Raw genomic sequence first — 25,501 nt, 5'->3', positions numbered from 1 at the left:
CATTTTACATGGAATTTGTTCAACTGAAATTGCCTATAAATTTGAAGATGTTTTTTAATTATGTTTCAAACCACATATTATTTATTATTTACAAACTTTTTTAACCTTCTCCTAGTGGAAAATTGTCCAAAGAATCCGAAAATGTATTCCGTTTTCCGATTAAAATTCATGTTCATTGAGAAAATCATGACACTATGAGAAGATTAAAATAATGACTTTCATCAACATTTTCTTAACTATAGTTAAATAACTTCTTAAATCTTCTTGAGGTACTTTGAAAACTTCTCTACTGCGGTCAGTATGTTTCTAAACCATTCCTTACGTATTTTAATTGTACTCTTCATTTTGCGGAAAAATCGCAAACCTATCAAAGTCACCCCGGCTATCAAAGTCACCCCGTTTTACGGTACTATTTTGTCGTACGTCGATTTTTGGGGCAAATTGAGTTAAAACGCCATTTCTACCTTCTAAAATCCCCAAAATTCGTTTTCAATGTTGAGATATTTATCAAAAACCTATAAGCTCCGTGCAATGTCATCACTCTTCATATAAAAGTTGTCCCAATCTGATCGTGCTATCTTGACACACCCTGCAAACGCGAAAACTTGCCCATGAGAGTACATTTTTTATTATAAAGGGAGTCCGGCAACCGAATTTCGGGACACAGCCCAGAACTGTCAGCTAAACAAAACGTGTTTGTCATTGTTTACATTGCGTTGTCTAGCTTTTTTTTTTTTGAACGTCGAAATGGCGAGTGCGACAAGATAGCACTATAGCATTGATTTTGTGAATATTTATTGTCTGTACGTACTCATTACTCATAATTGCATTTGAAACAACCAATCGAACTACTGTTATTTCATTTACTTTGATCATTTTCTTAAATCCAGGAAACGTAATTATGACGCCAAAAAATTATGATCGAAGATGCACACCACAAAACGCTGTCGCTGATGAGGTTCAAAGGCAGAACGCACACAAAAAATCCCAAAACAAGACTTAAACAAAACGCCAGCCAAGCAAAATAAACGACGTTGTTATCTGTTCTGTTTTCTCCGATTTCCTCGCCTTCTGGTGGGCCTCCTTTGGGTTCTTCCATCTGCCCTCGGCCAAGCCGGAGGAGGTTCCGCTCGGAGGGCAAACCCTGGGGCCCTCTCGTAGCTACACAATTCAACCGAAAAAAGAGACAATAATTTATTATCATGAGATGTAGTCAAGTCCGACTGTCACATAACAGATATATAATCGTAGAATAATAAATTTGAAACATAAGACCTTCTTTGGGAGTGGTGGATGCCGTGCGGGTGCAGAAGGGACACGTTATCTATGTCGTCCAGCTGGGAACGAGTTGAACCCCGGGGAACGGCCTTCACGTCAAGTGAATGTGAACTTTGTGCGTATGCCTTTGAGGATCATCCCGATGTGAGCGCTCTCGAAGATAACGCCCTCAGATTATGCTATCACTTTGCTCAGATTTTGTTTTGCTGATGGTAAGTCGATACGCGCGGAGAATCTCTGGATGAACGTGGAAAACGTGTTTTTTTTACTTAAAATCCATGAAAAAGAGTGTTTAAGGAAATATTTCTGATGCTTTCTGGGTGTTTTTTGAAATCGCCTTGAGTTTTCAAAAACACCCAACTAAAATTTTTTTTGGACCTTTAAAAAAACTGATGGAGATATTACATCTGAGAATGGTCACAGATTTTGCGTCAAAAAACTGTAATTTTACATCAGGAACTCGTGGAGTTTTCATCAGTTTCCAATGAATTTCACATTTTTGCACATGGGTGATTCTCTACCAACTCACACGAAAACGGGAAAAGTTGCCCCGACCCCTCTTCGATTTGAGTGAAACTTTGTCCTAAGAGGTAACTTTTGTCCCTGATCACGAATCCAAGGTCCATTTTTTGATATCTCGTGACGGAGAGGTGGTACGACCCCTTTCATTTTGAACATGTAAAAAAAGAGGTGTTTTTCAATAATTTGCAGCCTTTTTTTCGTAAATTCGCAATAACTCGTGATGTTTATAAGCAAACCTCTTATGTTTCTATATCCACATTTTTGGAATTGTCTGCTTTAGAACTTTGTAGAACATTGTTACACTCTAAAAAATAACCCTGCAAAGTTAGACAAAACACGAAATCTTAAAATGAAAAAAAAATGTTCTTAATGAAAAAATAACCCTTCTGGGGCAATGTAGTTTCGAAAAGTACATTAAATTTCCCTTAAAATGAAATGTTCTAATTTTTTTACAGTCGAGTAACGGAAAATGGCAGATTTTTAAAAACTTTTTTAGTGTTTTTTTCGAAGAACAATACATTTTTTCGGAATTCTGAGTACGCCATCAAATCGGGCATCCAATTTTACATACACCCAAAGTTAAAGAACGAGGGGATAGTCCTCACGAAAAGAAACGTGAGGAAAGTGCTATTTTGCGAGAGTAAAGTCCTCTCGCGTGTTCATTCGTTCATTGGAAGAGTTCATCCTATTGAGTGGCTTATATGGACAAATGACCGCCACTTAGTCACCGAACCATGGTGGCCCACTGGCCCATACGGCAAAGGCACGGTTCAATAAGCCGAAGGTCTTGGGTTCGAATCTCGGTACCGGTACTTTTTTTTTTGAAAGATGAACTTTTTTTGAAGATGAACCCATGAGTAAAGTACTCTCGGTAATTTCGGGATTTATCCTCTCCGTCCGCACACAGTACCATTTTACTACCGAATCGTGTTCTTTATCCTCTCGTATGCCGATGCCCAGTTCTGGGTGTACAAGTCCCTTTTATACCAAATTTCTATCTCATCACAGTTTCAAGCTGCAAATTATTGAAAAACACCTCTTTTTTCGCATGTTCAAAAATAAAAGGAGTCGTACCGCTCCTCCGTCACGAGATATCAAAAAACGGACCTCGGATTCGTGATCAGGGACAAATGTTACCCCTTAGGACAAAGTTTCACGCAAATCGAAGAGGGGTCGGAGCAACTGTTGTGTGGGTGAGCGAAGAATTCAAATTATTTAAGTAAAATTACACTAACAAGAGGCAATTTACTACCTTTCAAAATTCAACTTTTTTCACGGTGTAAATTCACAAGGCTACACTGGAAATAAAGTCAATTCCGTTCGTGCAAATCGGCAACCAGACACCAGGCGCCAAAATCCCCGGTGGGAATAGATCATTGGCCGTTTAGGTTCGCATTATGCCGGCCATTATTCGGAATACGACTTTGCCCGTTTGAAACGATCTGGTCTGCAGTATAATCATATTTCCCCTCCTAACTCTCTAGTGGACTATGCTATGATCGCCACTATCCTTCCCACTCGCTGGGGTCCCAAATGGCCAGACCATAACCTAGTCTGGCTTTGGTGGGATCCCTTCTCACCACCGTTGAATGGTCGTTTGGGGTCCCAACTCCCCCTCCCTGCCGCCCTCTCGACTGGATCACAACACCGATCGTGACGGATAGAGGTGTAATAAAAGTTTATACGATTGAGCGGTTCGCTTGAAGCCCCCCCTTTCCGAGCCAAGTATTATAATTTTTATTGCCATTATATTCCGCTGAAGTGGCCAAAGTTGCCGCGGTATAGGGAGAGAAAAACTGCCGAATCGATAACGATCGAAGACTTGGCTGGGGGGGACCACATTGCATCCCTCGCTCCCACCTTTTCAACTTCTTAGATTCGCTCCGTCGTCTTTTTATTGGGTGCAATAAACATTTTCGTCAGTTCGGCGTGGACTCCATTGATTTGTCGTAAAAGAGAGTTCACGTGATAAAACAGAGAGTCGATATGATAAGCGTTGAATGAACAGTTTTGAATGATAGGCGATGGCGGTGAGAAGTTCTAGATTAGTGATTGCCTTTGGTCAGATTTACTGCTTCAGTAAAGTTTTATTTTTGTAAAGAGCCGCCAATCGAAAAACACGTTTTGATCCTGTCTTGTTGTCGCACATTATGTTTTGTGAAAAATATTTAATTCGATTTTGCTATTTTTTTTAAATTTCCGTGATTTCTTTGTCTAGAAGATAATGAGAAGCGCGTTGATTCCCTTAAATTTATTTTCAAAGGTCTGTGATATTTTACTCAACATCAAATATATGTATTTTCACTTTTTAAATCATTTATTGAAAATTAATTTATATAAATAAACGTGTTCCGATTTACGGTCAATTACTCATTAGCTGGTATTTCTAACACATAAAGTATACCCTAATTGATCTAAGTTTCTGTACACTTACTAGCTGCTCCCTTAAAACCGTAAATAAAGCGAAAGGTTCGTCTCTTCCCTACTCCCTCAAACCTAAGCTTTCGTTGGGTTGATTTTGTTTCGTGGGGCTTTCCCAAGAGAACCAGAACCAGAAAACAGTACGATCATATCTCACCTAGGTTATTCTACTATACAGCTATTATTTTCACTACTGTTACTACTTCCGTGCACGAGCACAAATCGCACACAACTTCTTCAACTTGCTTGCTGTGGTGTAAAGAACTGGACGCAATTTTTGATTTAATTTTATTACATTTAGCTTTTCTACTTTTTTTTCGTGGTATTCGAGTCGAGTACGTTTAGTGACCCTTCTGAGTGTCTTTGAGCTCACCTTTCGAACGAAGGTAGTTTATTGAAAGAAATGAAAAACGTTAGTTTGAGATCTAGAAAATTTATTTAAATATTTCTCCCTATACAATTTGTTAGTTTTGTTGTTTAATGGTTTTCGCTTTTATTTGTGTTCATTATTTTAAATAATAAGTAAAGTTTTCACCACTTGCTCGTTCGCATATCTACACAAGAAACAAGAAAAGATCATTCATTTTGAGCCTGTACACATGCCTTTTTACTCGTTTTTCTTGTCAGTTACTAGTAGTACGTATACAATTTATGGGGCGCTGTCACTTTTCCACTGTACAAAGACACACACACACACAATTGACGTCGCCGCCCCGCGCGCGCCCGCCTTGCTTGCTAGTCGACGATGTCGTGCCTCATTCATCAAATTTGAAATTCAATTTCAGTTCAATGCTTTTCTCGTTCGTCCATTGCTACTGCTGCTGCTGCTGCCATGCCGTGTTTATGGAGCTGAATCATTCGTTTGGGGTGGTTTGTGTGCACTGCATTCAAACGTTCATTGTGGATTCATTCAACCGTGGCTTTGGAGGATGGTGATTCTGAGAACTTGTTTCTTTTTCAGAGAGAGAGAGAGATTGGAGGACCACCATAAGGTTGGAAGTTGACAATATTCAACTTTTTTTAACTTTGAAAATGAATTGATTGAGGATGAATGTTGACAATTTATGACAACAAATTGGTCAGGTCAGTTTGTCACGTTGATCAAACAATAATCCAATTCGTGGTAATAGAAATAAGTGAACAGGGGTTTGCATTTAGAAAAGTTAACTAAATTTGTTTAAAACAGTAAAAATGTCCTTCCTTATATTTTATACGAATTTTTCTTTAACACATTTAAAAGCACTTTGATCTTTGAATTTAGCGTTTTTTGATAATTATGTGGTCTTGGTTGAGGAGAAAAATAAAAAAATATAAATTTCAAGCATAAGTTTCGAAATATTGAAGCAAAAAATATACCAAAATGCTTAATAGATGACAGCAGCAGTTTGGTTACGGTATAATAATTGTGAAATTTCAAGGAATTTGTGATCAAAACAACAAATCCAGAAATCCTAAAAATAATGAATTTGAACTTTGAATTTTGTGAAAATTCCGAAGGAGATGGTGAAAAATAAATGATCCTAGACTTTTTAGGATATTGCGAGTTGAAATAACAGGGCTAATTAGGTAACAGCGAGAAAAACTCATCTATCACTAAATTTCTGATTAATGGTGCTGTATCTAGCAACCAACCAGTCAAAGATTTAAATATTTTTCGTAGGATTGCTTTTCTTTTATGAACTACAGTCGACTCTGGTTGTCAATATCCAAGGGACCGTCGAGAAAGAGAATCATCAGTTTACAGAACCATGAAAAATGAAGACTCGATTGAAAATATGTTTTTCTTGGTACCCAGCTATGGGAGAGATTCATGGCAACGTCCAGCAAACAAAAACAAACTAATGTCAAACACCCTTCAAAGCTTCGTTTCGCAAAGAAAAATGTCTATGCAAGCCATGAGATAGTGACTGTATTGACAACCGGAAGAGATTTTTAAAGCAAACAGAATCCAAGGGACCGTCGAGGAAGAGATCCTTCAAGCAAGAGAAAATATCGAGGAATAAAGCCAATCGAAGTGTGCAGTTTGAAGGGACTGAAGATTTCATCGATAGATGGAGCAATATTGATATAGAGAAGATCGACAATCAGAGAGTCGATTGTATTTTAAAATCAAATCAATTTTCAATTATAACTTTAAAACGGTTCAATTTGACATTATATTAGGTCTTTTTCTCAAAAACAAACATTTAAAAAATCATATCTAGCCCGTTCTTTAAAAAATACGTTTTTCCACCAAGTCCCCACGAGAATGGCACAGCCGAAAACTCAAATCTCGTATTTTTCAGGTTTGGGGTTAAACTTTCACAACTTTCGTAATTTTTTACAAAAATCTCATTTGAAATAAAAAACATGACTACACGCCATTTCTACTGATTTAAGCTCTCTTGGGCGCAAATGAATGGTAAATTGGACTTTCAAGAGAAAAAAATATTTTGAGGTATTCAAAATCGAGCCTAACTTCTGAAAAAGACGGTTTCTTCGGGAAATTTCACGTAACAAAAAATGAAAGGACTCCGAGAAATGATTTATTAGAAATTATAAACGGGAAAATTACGAAAACTGCGATGACCCTAAAATTTTAGCGATGGCTTACACAGAACAAAAATAATTCTGAATGTAACATAATAAATTATGTAACGCTTTTGCACGTCATTGATGTAAATTTGTAACAAATCATTTGTAAAACCATGATTTTGCGTGGGTTCAGACAATTCCGTCAGAACTTGTGTTTTTTTCTTCAAATCGTCCAAGAATCGAATGTCAAAAAAAAAAGATTTTTTTCGTTGTCTTTTTTTTATTGTTCAGCTAAAATATGACCCTTTAACTACTCTAAAGTGATTTCGAATTTTTGAATCCAAGATGGCGGCCAAATTTGCGGTGATGAAGTATTGAAAAAAGGCATTCTGTATTCTAATAGGCAATCTACTATTCAAATTCGACTAAAATGGGGTCACAGAATTCGTTTTTTTTTTGTTGAAATGACGAAAATTTAAAAATACCTAAAAAAAATATTTGTTCGTGATTCGATTATCCGAAGTTCTATTCAAACCTTCAGATAATCGAACATTGGATAATCGAAATTTGGGATAATCGGAGGCTTGGGACAATCGAGTCAGGACGGCATGTATGAAAGCCATTAAATCAAATTTAAAAACTGAATTTTTCACTAAAAAAGCAGCAAATTCGATGAAAAATCTTGTTTTGCATGTAAAAATAAATTCATTTGGAAATTATTACATTCCTCATTCCCGACCATTATCAAGAGACTGAAACTTGAAAAAATGACTTAGTATCAAAAAAACAACTTTGATATGAAATTTATCACATGAGTTTGTTTTCTGCACATTACTGCACTTTTTGATTCTTTAAAAATTAAACAATATTTTTATTTTACAAAAATCTACAAAAAACTTCGAATGGTCACAAACAGCAATAACCTTCGATTTAAGAACAAAACTTCACGAATGTGCTCAAACCAGACATAACAGAATCATAAGTATGCGCTCTTTCGGGACATACACAGCACTGCTGACTTCTCCCATCTCAGTACACCCAGGGGTAATCATATGTGCATACATTATTATTAGTCTCTCTCTCGCAAGGGGGTTACACTTTTTGCCTCCAAGCCTCAACCACAATTCGAGGTACCTCCAAGTACTTTTTTTTACATCCTTTTTACATATGCAACTGTTTTTGTGCTGTTGTTCTTTCTTACCCCAGAGCCACAGATCGCGATGACGAGGGGTGATTCCCAGTGGGTTTCGTCGTCTCGTGGGCTGGTTTTTACGATCACTTAAAAAAAAAGTCTGCAGAACAAGTAGCGCAACAAAAACTGCCAGCAGCAGCAGTAGCAAAGTAGCATGAATTTGAATATAATAACATCATTGTCTGGGCGCTCGCGCGCACCTTTGCTCCCGAAAAATGGTAATCAAAACGCCCGGGTTCATTTCCGGTGGTTTCGTTCTTTTTGGCAGTCACTATATTTCGCGGTCAATTAAGTTTCGGCCCCGCACTCGAAAAAGTCCTCAAATTTGTTTATGCAAATCTTGGTCAACTGGTGGACCCCTCGCCGCCAGGTTGCACATTTTCGACGACATTCTGGTGATTGTGGTGGTGGTGGTGATTTTGGTAGCGCTCCTGCTGCATCCGCCGGACCGCGACCCGCAGGCACTAGTCGAGCGAGGACGGCGAACCGGGACCACCGCCCATGATGTACGACCCGGGGCTGTGGGACACGTACCCGTCGAGGTCGAGCGAGCCGTCGCCCTTGTCCGAGTCGATAATTTTGCCCTCCTGCTTCATCATCATCCGGCGCCATTTTGCGCGTGCGTTCTGGAACCAGACCTGGTTAGGAGAGAGGGGAAACAAAATGGGAAGAAGTTGGTGAGTTTGATGTATTCGATTGGTAGAGGGGGGGGGGGATTATCCCCTCGTGAAAGTCTTCTAGGATGAGGACTTTGGCTGAAGTGTGTATCGAGAGGAGGGTTCGTTAGTGGGATGATAGAAAGATGTGAAAATGTTATGCTTTCTTTGTATTGCAATCATTTCCATGATATCGATTTTTGGTAAAGTTATAGCAGAAATTCTAGAAATTATTCGATTTAAAATAAAAATCAAACATTAATTATCATTTATGTAGAACATGTCTTTAAATTCCAACTATAGCAAACAAATTATGCAATTTTTAATATAGGAATAAAGTTAAAATGAGATATCAAATGTGTTTTAACTTTTGACAATGTTGTGAACAAGGAACCGACATTTGATAAGTTATTATTTTTTGTTAATATATCTAGTCCTGTATGTTATCGATTTCAAATACAGTAAAACCATCACAGCCCAGACTCAATTATTCGAAATTTTTTATTATCCGAAGGTTTTGTTTGAGACTTCGGATAATCAAATCATGACCAAAACATTTTTTTCGTTCATTTTTTGTTTCTTACTCAATATCAAATTCGAGTTCTTCGATCAAAATTAATTACAAAATATTCACATTTTTCAATATTTAATCATTTTGGCCGCCATATTGAATTTAAAAATTCTTTAAAACTTAAGCGTAGTTTAGAAATCATACTTAAGCTCGACAATCAAAAATAAGACGACGAAAAATATTGTTTTTTTTGTGATTTGTTTATCCGAACATTCGATTGTCCGAAGTAAATTTTTTGCAAGGACTTCGGATAATCGAGCCTGGACTGTACTCTCCATGATTTTTTGTGCATTTTGAATACAATTTAAAAAAGAAATCACTTTTGTTGTTTTTTTATTTGAAATAAAACAACCTATTATAATTAGTTTTTTCTAAGCTCTTTTAACATGACTTTCTGTTTGATTTTTTTTCCAAAACCATTAATTCAGCCAGGTTATTATTAAGTGTCAAATCACACCTCGTGATTGCTCAACTCTAAGATTTTTTGCAGTCAATTCGGCTATTGATCTATTACATGAAAATACTTAACAATTGTTGCTTTTTTGTGACTGTTTTTATCTTCAATTAACTAACACTAAGCAATAAAACCTTTAAATGCATTTTTTTTTCTACAAATTTGAATTTGAAAGATAACCTTGAGGTTGTCTACTCTGCAATTTATCAAGCTAAAATAAAAAAAAAAAACAAGAATAAAACATCAAAAAAGACTTTTGGATTTCAATTATCAAAAAAAATCCGATTTGTGAATTTGAAAAATCTTTTTAAAAAACAAGAAAACTTATATGTTTTGAGTATTTTTCGGTAAGAAGTGAAAATAAAAATGTAATATTTTTAAACAATATTGTTTTTTTTTCAAACGTCATTCCATTCTATCTAAATTTTTTTAAATAGATTTGACAATATTTTGTTTGAATAAAAAAAAACATTTGTTTTTCAATATTAAAGATTTTACAGATTTAGTTTTATCTCCTGAACAAAATACTCGTAAAGATTTATAAGTTCAGCCTCTTATTATCTTTCACATTCCATACAGAAATACCGTCAGTGGGGGTGACATTGGGTCTGAGGGGTGAGATTGGGTCAAAGTGAATTTTTACGGATTTTACCATTTCTCAGGTTCTTCTCAATGAAACTGAATTCTGTTAAAAGGGTTGTGTAGGGGACATCTTAAGATGACTTCGCTGAAAAAATCTCGTTCCTAGAACAAATCCTGATAGTTTGGCAGCTATTTAAAGTCAGGGTTCGTTTTTGGCCAAAATTGACCTCTCAAAAAATCATTTTTCTAATATTTTTGTTAAAATTGCTCGAAAACTACCCAAATGTTTGAAAATCTCCACTTCAAACATTGTAGCATGTCAATACGATTCCCTCGAACAAGAAACACTGTTGGATGACTTGTTTTTACCATATCGTTGTATTTGAGCATCTTTTTAGTTTCATTTGACCCAATGTCACCCCCTCTAAGGGGTGAGATTGGGTCAATTTTCAAGCTATTGGCATTTAAGGTAATGTTCATCAAAATCCACCATATTTTGGGAAAATGTTAGTAAACTTTCTAAGAACAAATCCACGTTGAAAGATTTTCGATGTTTTTTGAATTGTTTTTGTTATTAAGAAATTACGAGAGGTGTATCGTTTTTTGACCCATAGTCACCCCCACTGACGGTACCTTAAAATCTGTTTTTGAGAACAAAAAATATTTTTTATTCCTCCAATTTCATTAATTTTTTATTGATTATTTTCACATCTCGATACTAATCTATACTTTAAAACGTTGCAAAACTTAATACCAAAATTAAAATTTCAATTCTTCTTGAATGTTAAACTTGCATTGATATTGTGTTGTTTAAAAGTTGATAAAATACTGATTTTGTAATTAAAGAAAAAAAACGTTGCTTAATCCACCTTCAGGTTGATGCCTTCATCCCATTTAATAAACATTTTAATAATTGACTTTTATAACTAACAGTTCATCCTGCTCACGTCAGATTATGTGTCCATTAGGAAAGATTAGGAATAAACAGGAAGCAGTGCTTGTTTGTGCAACATTCGCAAATTTCATTTAAAATTAAAAAAATACAGTCCAGCCTCGATTATCCAAAATCCTCATAGAAATCACTTCGGATAATCAAATTTCGAATATAAAAAAATCAGCCTCTTGTTTTGGATCTTTGAGCTCAAATATGACTTCAAGAATGCTCTAAAGAGATTTAAAAATTAAAATTCAAGATGGCGGCCAAATTGCGTTCAAAATGGCAGTGATGAAATTTTGAGAAAATGTATTTGGTAATGTTACTGGCAATCAAACACTCTATTTGACAAAAGAGATCGCAGAAATGTTAAAATGAGAAAATTCCATTTCAATAAAAAAAATAATGATTTAATTACCACAAGTTTCTAAGAACCACTCAGATAATCAAGCTAAAAATAATCAAACTTTGGATAATCGAGACTTCAGACAATCGAGTCTACACGATTCGCGCTAGTTGACGGTATATTAATGTATCCAGATTTTCAGTTAAAAGATCAGAAATCACTCATTCATCTCCGAACGAATCTTTGCCGACTGGAGCGCGCAACCATTCGCGAGCGAACACGACCCGCTTGCTGCTGGCGCTAAGGCCAATCGCTTCACACAGCGAAACAAATACTACGATACTTCGTGAATTTCTTTGCCTACTACGTCGACCCGAGCCACAAACAAATATGTTCAACAAAATACTAGCGTGGCGCTCACTCAGCTTGCACTGCCACAGTTTGCCGTCAATTTATATTTGGCATGGTGGAAATTGCTGTCAAATGTGTCTTTGATGTTGTGTTATCAACAAAATTGCAAAACATTTTTGATAACATTGATTTTAAGCAGTTTAATAAATGATCAAAACAAAGCCGATCGCCGACTATTTCGAGTCAGCTTTGAGCGATAGAACGCAATCGGTCTCTCTGAGCCATTCGCTGTACTACCCGATTGGAGTGAGAGAGAGTATTCAGTAGCGATTGGTGTGGAAGTGACAAACGGTAGGAAACGGTCAGAGCAGTTTTTCGTCGCGTTCGATTTGTGATCGCGAGTGAATGAGTCTTTTTGGAGCAAACAGGACCCTTGTTTTCAATTGAAAAGAGTACCGTTAACTTGTGCCAATCCGGATACATGGAATGAATGGGGACTGCTATTTTATCTATATTTCTGCTCGTAATATTTTTCTTGGACAATATGGAATAGAACAGATTTAGAGCTGATAGTTGTTAAAGCTCTGAAAATTACTGTCCTTATTAAAAGCCTTTACCACAAAATCTACAAAACAAAAATAAAACCTACCTGCAGCACCCGCTTTGGCAGGCCCGTCTTCTGCGACAACTGCTTCAGGTCCTTCGCGTCCGGGTTGTGGTTGATCGCAAAGTACGACTTCATGGTGCGCAGCTGGTGGTGCTTGAAGGACGTCCGCATCCGCTTGGCCCGCGACGACGATCCCAGGCCCCGGCTGAAGCCCAAATCTAGGTACTCGGTGTTCAAATCTGCAATTAGAGAGGATGGCACACGATTAATTGTTTTGCGGAGGTCTTGCAAAAGTTGGCGAAAAAGGTCACCCAGGTGGGGACAGCCTGACAGACAGGGGGTGCTGCTGCCAAAGGGCGGTAATGAACTTCTGGAAGTCACACAAAACATGACTGCCGAGGCACTGGCAATAATCGTAAAAGTAATAAGATGTCTTCATCGCCCAAAACATAAGCCGCTCGCCACGCGGATTTCCCCCATTGCTGCAGGGGGGAGGGAGCATTTTACGACCGAGAATGTCGCTGTTTGCCGTCCCAAGTTGAGACTGTTGTTTTGGTTTAAGGTGCTTTTAAGAGAGGTGTCCCCAGCGTCATGAGCAAGAAGCAGCTGGGAAACGGCTCTGGCACGGATGGTAATTTGAACAGCAGGGTAGGTAAGCAAAAAAAAAAAGTCGCGGAGAAGGGTGATGATCTTGAAGGTCGCGTCGAGTACACGCGATGCAGCGAAGGTTGCTTGACGTTGGAGTGCACACTCACGGGGACATTTGAACAGCCATTATAGGTGCTGGGACTTGATGTTAAAATTATACAGTTCTTGAATTGCAGGAAGGAGAGTAAAAACTTTATCTAGCTTTTTATAAATTTTTCAACTGACGATAACAAATTTTAATGTTGATCCTTGAAAAAACGAACACCTTGTTACTTCTAATCACCGCATTAATTCCAAAATCGATACAGCTTGTTTCTCTCTGATTCCCAGAACAACAGTCGTGACCATTCACTTAGGCCCGATTATCCTCGGAGATATTTTTCAGATCATACCCTCTAACACAATGCAACACCTTAGAATTCCGTTCCCAAAAAAATCCCAGTAACCATTCTAACTGCAAAGACAAACAAACTCCAAACTTCTGGCGAAGGTCACTGTTTGCGTATGACGTTAGAGGTTCGCTCCGGTGTCGGGATCGTGGCTCCAGTAACCCACACCCCGTCCGCCTTCGGGCCAACTTCAAAGCTGCATCCCTCTGGCCTGGGTAAACGTCGCCCGAAGACCTGTTATTAGTGTTGACTCGAGTGGCGGGATACCGCTACCGAATTTCGGCACCACTTCCAGAAGCCGAGCGCGGGGGAGTTCAGACGGTCCCCTCGGAAACGATGATCCCGGTCCTTCAACCAACGCCACATTCTTGATGTGTATAATTTCCTGGTGTTCGGCGGCGGCGGTGGCGGCGTCGGGCCAAGTTCGACTTGTTGTTCTGGCCGGCCCTCCCCGAGTCTGGTCTATTTGAACAACTTCTTTTGTGTATGATCTTGGCGCGGCGCGGTTTTCCTCCCACTTTGGCATCGCGCTCTTTACGATCCTGAGGTACTGTTTGGTACAGCTACCGAATTTCGGAGTTCCTGAACACCTCGCCCTCGAAAACCGTGGGAATAGTTTGGATCTTCAACGCGCAAGTTGATGGAGGTGAGGGGGACTATAAAATAACACAAGGTTGCGGGATCTTCTGAATGGGACAGCAAACCGCCGTGATGCTGGAGCTTTTCAGGGGGAGACTCTAAGATGATCTTTTTTTTATTCATCGGGAGATAAAGCGCGCCCGCGTTACAGAGTGAAAAGTTGAATGAAAGTTTTACGTTTTTTGTTTCTATGACGGCTGCGGGGAGGTCGTAAAACCGATAAGTGATGTGATGTTTTGGCCGATAGTTGGGAAGAAAAGGGGGTTTTATGTCAACTAGCTATAGGCCTTAGCTGTTATGGCTAGGTTTGAGTAAAGGGGAAATGTTTCATGTTAAAATGGACACACGTCGTCAAGCAGGTGGTTACGATGGGAAGACTCAGCCGAAATGTTCTCGAGCAGGTGATTTTTCTATGTTCTTGGGAAAGTTTTTAACTTCTATCGAAATACATAAACTTCGTCTTTGTTTGTTTTGAAATGAATATTTGAGATATTTGATCAGTATTATTCAATAACAAGCTATCGAAGTCAATGATTCCAATTCACAATGCTACCTCTCCAAACTAGAACTGAAGCAATCATTCATCATCGGCTATTCAATTTATCAAGTTGCACAATTAATAAATATTAATCAGCCTCAACACACAACCGATTGTGCGTCGCTCCACTTTGTCTCAACCTCACAATAAATATCCGATTAAATGCGATCACACCAAGCCAAAAGCGCTTTGATTAGAGGTGCCGACTTTATCGACGGTTGATGAAGCACGCAGCAGCTAATGCAACCTGACAAGTTGCACCCGCTCGGGCATTTCTTCACTCCGAGTCCAAACGCAGCACAGTTCAAACATTGACTCAGCTCAGTTGAAGTCTGCGCGGCGGACAACCTCAAAAGCAGCGCGCAGATCATCGGAAGCTGTGTTTATGCCCAAAAGAAGACCCGTCTCTCGGAGTGCACTGGGCTCGTCTTCTCGTATTAATATGTTTAACACCGACCCGTTAATAGCACAGATAATAAAGGAGTCGTAAAAATCGTACAAATAATAAAAGAATCGTTTATTGACCAAGCATCCAGGGGCGAGATGAAAAGTCGGTACTACCAGTCCAAGGGTCCAGCGAACAGTTGTACTGTTTTCCTCCGTTTGGTGCTGGTCATTTCGGGTGAAAAAGGTAACACAGATTCTTCTCGGAAACTCGACTTGCGTTTTATTACACCACAAGGCAGGTTCTTTTTTTTATACTTTCCTGCTTTGTTTTGCTGTTGTTTTTGGGAATAAAAAATTCTAAAAGTCGACCTGCGTACTCTCCCTGCCCTCGGGGATGATCGTGATGCTGCGCTCCGTCTTTACACTACTATCCGGATGCTCCGGGCAGCCTCTGAGTGTCATTGTCGACGATGCACAAAGACATTAAACGGACCGCAGAATTTAGGGCGCCATGCACTTGTTTACCCTGACCAGGCCCGTATTCACCTCTGCCGGAAACAATGCCCTCAAGGTGTAACGCAAGCTCAATTCTTGAATTGCCTACTTTACGAGTGCCTAAATATACATCATAAAATAAAGATCTCTCGAGGTCGGGCCCGAAAATGATTTTTTTTTCCTCCAAGTCATGCTCGTAAAACGTCGAACGACCCCGGCAGGATCGTCGATGAGACCCTGTAATCATCGTTCAACCTTTTGCGCTTGCTCGAGTTCAGAGCAGCGGCAAGGACACAATGGGGTGATGATCTTGCAAAAGGTTGTGTCCCGGGACTGACTGACCATAGACTTTGGCGAGGTTTGCATTCTGTGGGCGTTGCCAAAATTGTTCTAAATTAAATAATAGAGCTGTTCGAAGTCGTTCAAGTGGCGTAATCCTTGCTTTTGGGAGCTTCCTTTTAATTATGTACCAAGATAAGAGTTGCATGAAAGGATGCTTGAAGTGTTTTTCTAATCCAATTTATTAGAATGCTTATATGTTTTTTACTTACAAGAAAACATTTACAAAATTTACAATTTTGCAATTAAAAAACAGGTTTAATTATTGCTATCCGGAATTTTGAAGATTGAGGAAGATTGAAGATTGAGATTTGAGAATTGAGTAGATTTTTGAAGGTGTTGAAGATTCTTGATGATTTCTTAAGATTCTTGAAGGTTTTAAAAAATAATTGAAAATTCATGAAGATTATTGATTTTTTAAATTCTAAAAATTCTTGGATATAATTAAAAAAGAAGTTTCTTTTTAATTCTTAATGATTTTTGAAGGTATTTAAAATATCATAAATAATCTAGAAAATTATGTATTCTTTAAGATCCTTAAAAATTCTTGAAAAGTTATTTAAAAAATCTTTCACTTGAATGTTTTTAAAGATTCTCGAAGATTCTTGAAGTTTATTAAAGATTCTAAATGATTTTATGAGTTCTTATTGTTTGTAATAAAAATCCAGAAGAAACTTGAAATTCCTATAGATTTTTAGATGCTTTTGAAATATTATTGAATCTCACTTACTTCTTCAAAAGGTCCTATGTACGTAGGAAATCCATGGCTCATTGGTTGTTTTGAAAAAGTAATCTAGGAATAATCTTAAAAATTGTTGATTCTTCAGGATTCTTAAAATTCTTGAAGATTAACAGGGTGCTTCTAATATTTTTGAAAGAATGATTCTTGAAGGTTTGTGAAAATTCTTGAAGATTCTTCAAATTACTAATGATCCCTGAAAGTTTCTAAAGATTATTGATTCTTCAAGATTCTTAAGGTAAAGCCGTTGGTCATTTTCGAAGAAAATAGATCATCACTCTAAAAAGCTCTGTATTGATTCCAATTCAACGAATTTCTGCGAGGAAGTGAATCAGCATGTGCCGTTTGTTGCCTTCTTGAAGCCACTGATGGATTTTTTGATTTAAATCAAATGTGTTTCAAAATTTATATAATTTTGGGGTACATTCATTGACGCCCTAGTTGACAATCATTGTTTAATTGTGATTTCCATAACTCTACCAGAAATAAGATAATCGTTACCAAAAAGTACACAGAAAAAAATTATGTAAATTTGGAAGCTTTAATTTTGGAAGGTTGAATATTACCTCTTTTATGATATAATTTTACCTCAATTTAGACTGAAAAAGTGACATTACACCAGAAAAGTGGTAAAATTACACATTTCCAGAGGTAAAATTACACCTTTTTTCTGACATAAAAGATGTACCCCTTCCCAGATGTAATATTACCATGATTTTTTTTCTGTGTATCAGCACATATTGGGTACTATTCTGAACAACTTGTTGAAGGAATTTTGTCAAAATATTGAAAGCGTCGTTCAACGAAAATATATTGCAATGATGGAAGGTTTCACGCTAAAGGTTCTTGTTCATTACATTTATACGAATTATTCACGTGTTTTGAAAGTTATACGAACTTTTTTCGATTTTTCATGGTTCTTGAATACTCTTAAAGTTTCTTAGAGATTCTTAGTGCTTTTGAGGAACTCTTGAAGATTTTTGGTAATCCTAAAGATTCTTGGAGTTTTAAAAAATCTTGAAATATCTTGTAGATTATTGATTCTTGAAGATCCTTAAAGATCCTTGAAGATTTTTAAAGATTCTTCAAATGCTTTATTGATCAAATTTTTTCATTGTTTTTGAATATTGTTGAGGGTTTAATTCTTGAAGGTTTGTGAAAATTCTTGAATATGCTTGATAATTTCTAAAGATTCCTTGAACTTTTTAAAGATTCTTGAACGATCTTAAAGACTTCTGATTTTTCAAGATTCCTAAATATTTTTTAAGATTATTAAATATTATTCAAGTGTTTTGATGGTTCTTAAAGATTCTTTAAGGCTACTGAATTTCATTGAAGATTCTTGAAATTATTTTTGTAGAAGTATCGAAGATTTTAAAATATTCTTGAATCATTGACGTCGTTCAGTAATTTTAAAGATTATTGAATTTTTAAGATCAACAATGTTCCTAAATATTTTTAGGATATATAATATATTTCATTGAGGAAAACCCAAAGAAAAAGGATTATTGATATTTTATAATATATGTTTACAGCTGATAATTTTTTTTATATACATTACCCTTACAGCGTCATCAACATTCTTCAAGCTTCAAGATTATAAGAAATTCTTTACCATTGTCAAGACTCTTGAACAAATTTGTGATAGTTTTCGAAGTTTGTCTAAACCGTTTTTAGAATTTTCTTGGAATCCTCCATCCATGGCCTACTTTTCACTTCGCTTAGAAACGGTAATTTTACAGACGGATTTCAGACTGGATTTCGCCATGCGATGTGATGATTGTCTAGGCCCAAGTTGCCTAGGAGTTGTTTATTGGGAATAGCACAAATTCCACCTGAACCAGCTTCTCACCACCATGACAGCTATCCATTGCCAGTCACTCCCATCTCCACCGCGCACCAGGGATTTAGAAGACAGAGTGGTGATGCTCCACTTTTTCAAAGGGGTAAGGGAAAATCTCCCCATTATTTCCAGCTGAATTTCGCTTGGAATCCTCCGTCCAAGCACGGGTATGAATCTTCGAGCAATTTCAATATGGCGACTTGTATCAGAAGAAAGTGAGGCATTTTCGCTAGTTCTCACTGTTCTGTGTCCTGCGTGCACGTCCGCAAACATAGACCACACATATACTAACACAAAGCGCCACCAAGAGGCAATAGGTGATTACGAATATTTTTGTCATTTTCGTTAAAAATATGCGGTTTTGTAAAAACAAATAACAAAACCAACTTTTAAGTGTAGTTCGACTGTCAAACTTGTAATTCGTTGCTGATTTGTTTGAAAATTTGTTAAAAATAATAAGTTTTTTTGCAGCACCCATTTTGGACGGACATTTCTGTTGTCACCTTCTGGTTCCTTGGATTGGCCATGGATAATTTCACAGTGTAATAAACAGGGCAGCTACCACCACGTGGCGCCACTGTTCCGAATGAGAAAATGATACAGGTTTTTCAGACGAGTTTCAATCCCCTGGTCCAAGACATACTGTTGTACATGAAAGACCGACACTTGAAAAAAAAAAACTGGAACGGTCTTAGTGAATTTACTACTAATCAGAACATTATTAATCGATCCTTAAAATACAACGATTGAATAAGTTGGAGCAAATTTCTCTAAATGCAAAAACTGCTTCAGTTGGTTTAAGGGTTATACGAAATTGTGGTAAAAGGATTTTTAAATTACTATTTATTTTTTAAGAATCAATAGCAATTCAAAGACATTTGAAGATTTATTGTTAATTTTAAAACTATCAAGAATTCAGTCAGCCAAAAGACGCATATTTATTGCTCAGAAAACCCGCCCAGTAGCCGATAGGATTAGTTAGAATCTTTGAAGTCCTCGATACACCCTTAACCAGGTCAAAATCATCCTTTCTATACTGTTTACGTTTCTCGAGTATATTTATTTTTGATATGTTTATTAACGTCCTCGGTTTGCTACCACAAAGTGTGTCCGTCAAAAGGTGAGTCAAGACGTCAAGGGTCGACCATAGGCGTTTCGAAGGATTATTCCTATTTTTCGGTCCTAGAACAAAGTCATAAACAAACGTCTCTCTCTCTGTCCCATGATCTTCCCACAACATGTGCAAGAACGATTCCCCAAAAAAAAAAGAACTTCTTGGCCATAACTCATGACAAATGCGCGCGAACCCTACTTTGGGTGGCTCTCTCGTTGTCGTGACTGGTGCCGCCGCCTCCGGGCTCGATTCCGGGAAGATCGACTCGACGATCTCTCGGAAATGATCAGCGTCGCGCGGGTTTTTTTTTTAGCTACGGGACAGGATGGGAAGGGATTCCAGACACGCACGCAGCCCTGGTTAGCGTGGTGATTTGGGTCGATTTGAGCGCGCAGAGATCGAGATCGTTTCTCTGGTGGGGGTCCACCCAAATGGCCCAATTAGGCTACCGTGTGTTGATTCTCCCCCCGCCGGGGGGACGGAATTTGGCGCTTCCATTTGAGGACCATAATTTGGACACACGAAACGGGAAGCTGCGTGGTTCGGCACGCAAAGTGGCTCATTTTGGGACGTTCATTCATAAAATGTGGGACCTTCCAGGTAACGTTAGTTCAAGATGATCCAAACTCTACAGGATAATCGGACCAATTCTCATGTAAATCATCCCCAGACTGTGATGAACAACCATTCGAACAACACCATCTGAATCACATCGGAACCCCCGCCGTGAAGCAGTCAAAGGTCAAATTGCCGTTGAGGCAATTATCGATAGTGATCTGTGCAAATGTACTACAGGCGGGTAGTAGGTACCCTAGGAAGCCCTCAAATTTCCCTCTGTCACGAACTACACATTAAATATTTATTTCTCAAACCGCGACGACCCAGCCAAACCGAGCAACCGCCCACCCTAGATTTCAATTTCACGAGTATGTGTGTGTGCTTCATTCAATAAATTTTCCACCAAAGGTGGACCGGCAGTTTTCCAACGGGTGGGAGTTCTAATCTGGGCCCGCCGATCTGAGCGTGACTCCCTAAACGACTTCTACACTAGTTGAAGCACTGCGGTTTCGAGGGATGCAAAAAGCTTGAGTCAGGGGAAGAACGTTTCCAGCGAAGATGATGATGCTGTCTGTTGGGTTATTCCGGCACGAAAGCTGCTTTCGGGGAGGTCTTGGGGGTTATCCCTTGGTTTATAAGGTTGTTTGAGTAGATTTAGCAAATTGAGAGGATTTGATCTCATCAAATTTGAAATTCTCCTAAAATTATGTTATTCAACCATAAAAGGAGGAGAGATCATTTCAAAACAATAGGCTTAATTTAATTTGATTTATTCTACAAATTTCAATTTTCGGAAAACATTTAGACTTTTAAACTCTTGAACTTAATGAAAACATTCTTCATAGGTTAGAAGTAATTTAAGCTCAAAATTAGTTTGTTGCCTTTTTTTCTAATCAAGCAAAATTTCTGAAAAACAATAATCAAGATTGTCAAAAAAATCTTTGAAAATCTCAAGCTTTCAAAATAAATTGAAATTGACCATTTCTACCGATTTCTTCAAACATTTAAAGAAATAAACGCTATTGAATTTCTCAAAAAAAAATCTAAGATACTTTGGAGTACTTAATTTTTTTTTGACATTTTTCTAAGGCTTGAATGTATTTTTTATTTGGGACCATCCATAAACCACGTGGACACTTTGAGGGGGGGGGGGATATGGCGATTGTCCACGATCCATACAAAAAAGTTTTTTTTTTGTATGGACATTTGTCCACGAAGGGGGGGGGGGGGTAAAGATTCCCAAAAAAGTGTCCACGTGGTTTATGGATGGTCCCTTTGTCGAAATTCTTTTAAAACTTGAAATTTCAAGATTCTTTAAGAATTCTTAAAAAAAAACCTGAAGATTATTTTTTTAAATGTTTTTGAAGGCTCTTGCAGAATCAAAAGTATTCTAATAATTGTCTCATTTTTATTCAATAATTAAAGGTACATGTTCTTGAAGATTCTTGAAACTGATGAGGTAAATCTGATTAGAGATAAACCAATTTAAATATTATTGGGGACTCTCAAAAAGTATACAAGTAAGAAAATTTTTCAAATATTTTAAAAAGTGTAAAAAATTACTTTTATTTTGCTTTTAAGTTTTCCAAAATACTTATAAATATCATGTTGAATCTCTTTTAAAAACTTAACAGACTTTCTATAAATTTTTGAATTCTTATGGATTTTTTCGAAAGGTTTCTTGAATAAAAACATTCCGTACATTCTATTTTGCCTTCCTCACTGAGGTAAGGCTATAATCCTGCTCTTAAAATGAACTTTCTATTAAAAGCTCCTAGACCCACCTTCATGTATACATATCTACTCAGAATCGAAAACTGAGCAAATGTCTGTGTGTGTGTATGTGTGTGTGTATGTGTGTGTGTATGTGTGTGTGTATGTGTGTGTGTATGTATGTATGTGACCAAAATTCTCACTGGGTTTTCTCAGCACTGGCTGATCCGATTTTGATCGAACCAGTTGCATTCAACTTGGTTTAGGGTCCCATACATCGCTATTGAATTGTTTGAAGTTTCGATAACTAGTTCAAAAGTTATGCATAAAAATGTGTTTTCGCAAATACCCGGATCTCAATTATATGCATGTAAACTATGTCTGGATCCATCATCCGACCCATCGTTGGCTAGGTAATTGAAAGGCCTTTCCAATGAGTCCAAAACATTGAAGATCTGGCAACCCTGTCTCGAGTTATGACCACTTAAGTGATATTAATGTACTTTTTTGAAGCCGGATCTCACTTAAATGTATGTAAACTATGTCTGGGTCCATCATCCGACCCATCGTTGGTAAGGTAATTGAAAGGCCTTTCCAATGAGTACAAAACATTGAAGATCTGGCAACCCTGTCTCGAGTTATGACCACTTAAGTGATATTTATGTACTTTTTTGAAGCCGGATCTCACTTAAATGTATGTAAACTATGTCTGGATCCATCATCCGACCCATCGTTGGTTAGGTAACTGAATAGCCTTTCCAATGAGTCAAATTTATTGAAGATCTGGCAAGCCTGCCTCGAGTTAAGACCACTTAAGTGATATTTATGTACTTTTTTGAAGCCGGATCTCACTTAAATGTATGTAAACTATGTCCGGATCCATCATCCGACACATCGTTGGTAAGGTAATTGAAAGGCCTTTCCAATGAGAACAAAACATTGAAGATCTGGCAACCCTGTTTCGAGTTATGACCACTTAAGTGATATTTATGTACTTTTTTGAAGCCGGATCTCACTTAAATGTATGTAAACTATGACCGGATCCACCATCCGACCCATCGTTGGTTAGGCAATTGAAAGGCCTTTCCAAAGAATCCAAAACATTGAAGATCTGGCAACCCTGTCTCGAGTTATGACCACATAAATTATACATTGTGTTCTTTTTTCTGGATCTAAAAAAATGATGAAACCACTCATATACCCATTTTTGGTAAAAAGTGAGGAAGGCATCAACCACATAGGTGGATTAAGTTAGTTTTTTTCTAAAATAAGTTCGATAGATTTTATATTTTGTTCTGGATGATTTCAGCATTTTGATCCCTTTTCTGTTTTGAAATATGTTTAATTTTAGACCATTTTTATCAAGGTCTGCAAGTAAAAATTAGCCTACATTTGCAGAAAAAATATAAAACTGCATTGATTTGCTAGATGCAAAAATGAACCATAATTTTCGTGATTTGTGAATAAAATTTATTATAATTGAAAATTGTTTGGTTTGCATTTTTATTGATTCATCTTATCTCTAGAGGAATTGAGTAGTAGAAGAGTGTTTGCAGATGTCTTCAAAAATGTAGTGAGGCGTAAAATATACAAAACATGTGTTTCAAATCAAATCACTTACCAATTGCTCCTGAAAATCGACCTAAGGAGGAAACAATGGCCATTTTCAGAAAATGTATTATTTATATTGAGGCGAGGATAAATATTACAATCAATTTTCATTTTCTTTGAATTTTCAAAGTACAAATCAAGACCAATTTTAATCAGACATATATAACAATTTCTATTTTACTAAAATAATCGAACGCTCAAAGCCAAGGGTCGCGACACTCACCTAAGCTCGCGGTCATCGCCTCGATGTCCTTGGGTTTCCGCTTCCGGGGTCGACCCTTCTGGCGGGGCTGCTGGGGCAGGGCCGCCACCGGGTGGTGCGGTGAAAAGTACCCCGCCGGTGGCATCTTGCTACTTCCGGTCGAATCGCTCGGACTGAGCGGCGCACTCGGCGACGATCCGTACTGGCTCGGGTACTGGCATTGCATGGCCAGGGGCAGGGGCGTGCCAGGGTCCAGTCCCGGGATGTCGATGTGGGACCTGATGGAGGGGGAGAAATTTGAAGAAAAAAAACGGTTTTAGTTAAAGTTCTGCCTTCCAGATGTGACGCGAAGGGACACCCACCTACACAGCACCGCCGAGTCCCGTATCGTAAAGTGGTCGCCCTTGTTCAGCAGGGTATTGCAGATCGCACAGCAAAAGCACCGTATGTGGAAAACTAGGTGTCGAGCTCGCATAACTAACTCGGAGGAACTAATGGAAGCCAGACATTTCGAACATCGCCGGGAGCCGAATACTCTGAAACGAGAGGGAAAGAACAAGAAAGAGTCACTTATAAGTCATTAATCTTGGCATGATTTTCGGGGTAAAGTTGCAACAAGTGTGCGGGGTGTGTGGTTTTGCTCCCTTAGAAAACCACTCCGTTCCGGGTTTGTGACAAGGCCACAGAAGGGCGTGTCCCGTGCGCCACAGTACCGGGAACTCGTACCTCGAAGATCATCGACTCACTGGCGGGTCGAACTTGAAATGTATGAATAATTGTGTGTTTAAAATATGTGGTTCACATTGCGCCGGCCTGCGGGGCAATAAATTTTCCGTGAAGGAGGAATGTAGTGTTTGACGGGGGAAGTTGTGGATACGAAGATATTTTTTGGTGAAATTTGAGAGAGAAAAAGTGAAGAGGAATTGTTGTGCAAGTGATGCCTGAACAGAACATCATGTTTAGTTTTTTAAGCGATGGAAATTTGAGAGATTCTTCCACCTGTAAGGCGCCAGGCTATATAGCAAGTAAAATTTAAGTATTTTTCAGCACAGTTCTTCATAAAATTTAAATGTTTCAAAACTTAATGTTTCTTGTTAACAATAATCGTCAGCAGTATTAAGTTTGTTTATTTTCATTTTTATCATTTTATTTTTTTGTCCAAATTATTTTTTTTACTTTCTGTTAACTGATTGTGGTTTGGTTGAGCGTTTTAGCAGAATGCATTACTGTGAATACAAAGAGACGAGTTGTTCCTTTTAATTCCGCTACGCTACGAAATACGTATCTGCCAAGATATTAAAATATATAGCGGAATTAAAAGGAACAACTCGTCTCTTTGTATTCACAGTTTCTGTTAACTGTTCTGTTTCATAGGGCGTCCAATTTTCCCGGGTTTTGAATTTCCCGGGAAACGGGAAAAATATTGTTTGAATCCCGGGTATTCCCGGGATCCCAGGAAATTTTTGAATCAGTCATAAAATCTATGTTTTCATTTAATTTGTTATGTTTTTCAAGCTTAAATCATAGAATTAGCTCAATATTGTTAATTGTTGATAAGCTACACTTCAATCTGAACAAGGACAGCAGTCTTTAGATAGTTTAAAACAAGTTAAAAAATTTGTTTTCTTTGATGTGATTTGATTTTAAAGGAGCCACAATTTTTAATATATTTATTTTATTTATTTATTTATATAACATGACTACAAAATCTTAAACAATTTCATTGAAACTGTCTAAAAACAAGAAACGAAAACAAATAAAATTATACCAGACAATGTAACACTTTGGATAAGCTTAGAATTTTGTATTTTATATTTAAAACATATTTTAAAAATTATCTTAAAATAAGTCACTACCG

The 25,501-nt window shown here is 37.6% G+C and overlaps 1 protein-coding gene across 2 annotated transcripts in view; it reads right to left on the bottom strand.

The window, feature by feature from the left end:
• Window positions 1-7,032: 7,032 nt before the first annotated feature.
• The window catches only part of LOC120419389 (protein apterous), a 90,442-nt gene continuing 71,973 nt past the window's right edge, over window positions 7,033-25,501 (bottom strand). The window contains exons 4-8 of one of the 2 annotated variants that reach the window (XM_052708231.1): window positions 24,006-24,179; window positions 23,665-23,921; window positions 23,452-23,472; window positions 12,471-12,667; window positions 7,033-8,565 (exon numbers count right to left, since the gene is read on the bottom strand). In XM_052708231.1, the coding sequence (XP_052564191.1) occupies window positions 8,392-8,565; window positions 12,471-12,667; window positions 23,452-23,472; window positions 23,665-23,921; window positions 24,006-24,179 (823 nt within the window). In that variant the 3' untranslated portion in view covers window positions 7,033-8,391. The remainder of the gene's footprint in view (window positions 8,566-12,470; window positions 12,668-23,451; window positions 23,473-23,664; window positions 23,922-24,005; window positions 24,180-25,501) is intronic. The other variant, XM_039582061.2, reaches the window with a different exon arrangement.

This window comes from Culex pipiens, chromosome 2, assembly GCF_016801865.2.
Source record: "Culex pipiens pallens isolate TS chromosome 2, TS_CPP_V2, whole genome shotgun sequence".
In the NCBI taxonomy this organism is placed as follows: domain Eukaryota; kingdom Metazoa; phylum Arthropoda; class Insecta; order Diptera; family Culicidae; genus Culex; species Culex pipiens.
This window is presented reverse-complemented; position numbering and strand designations above follow the sequence as displayed.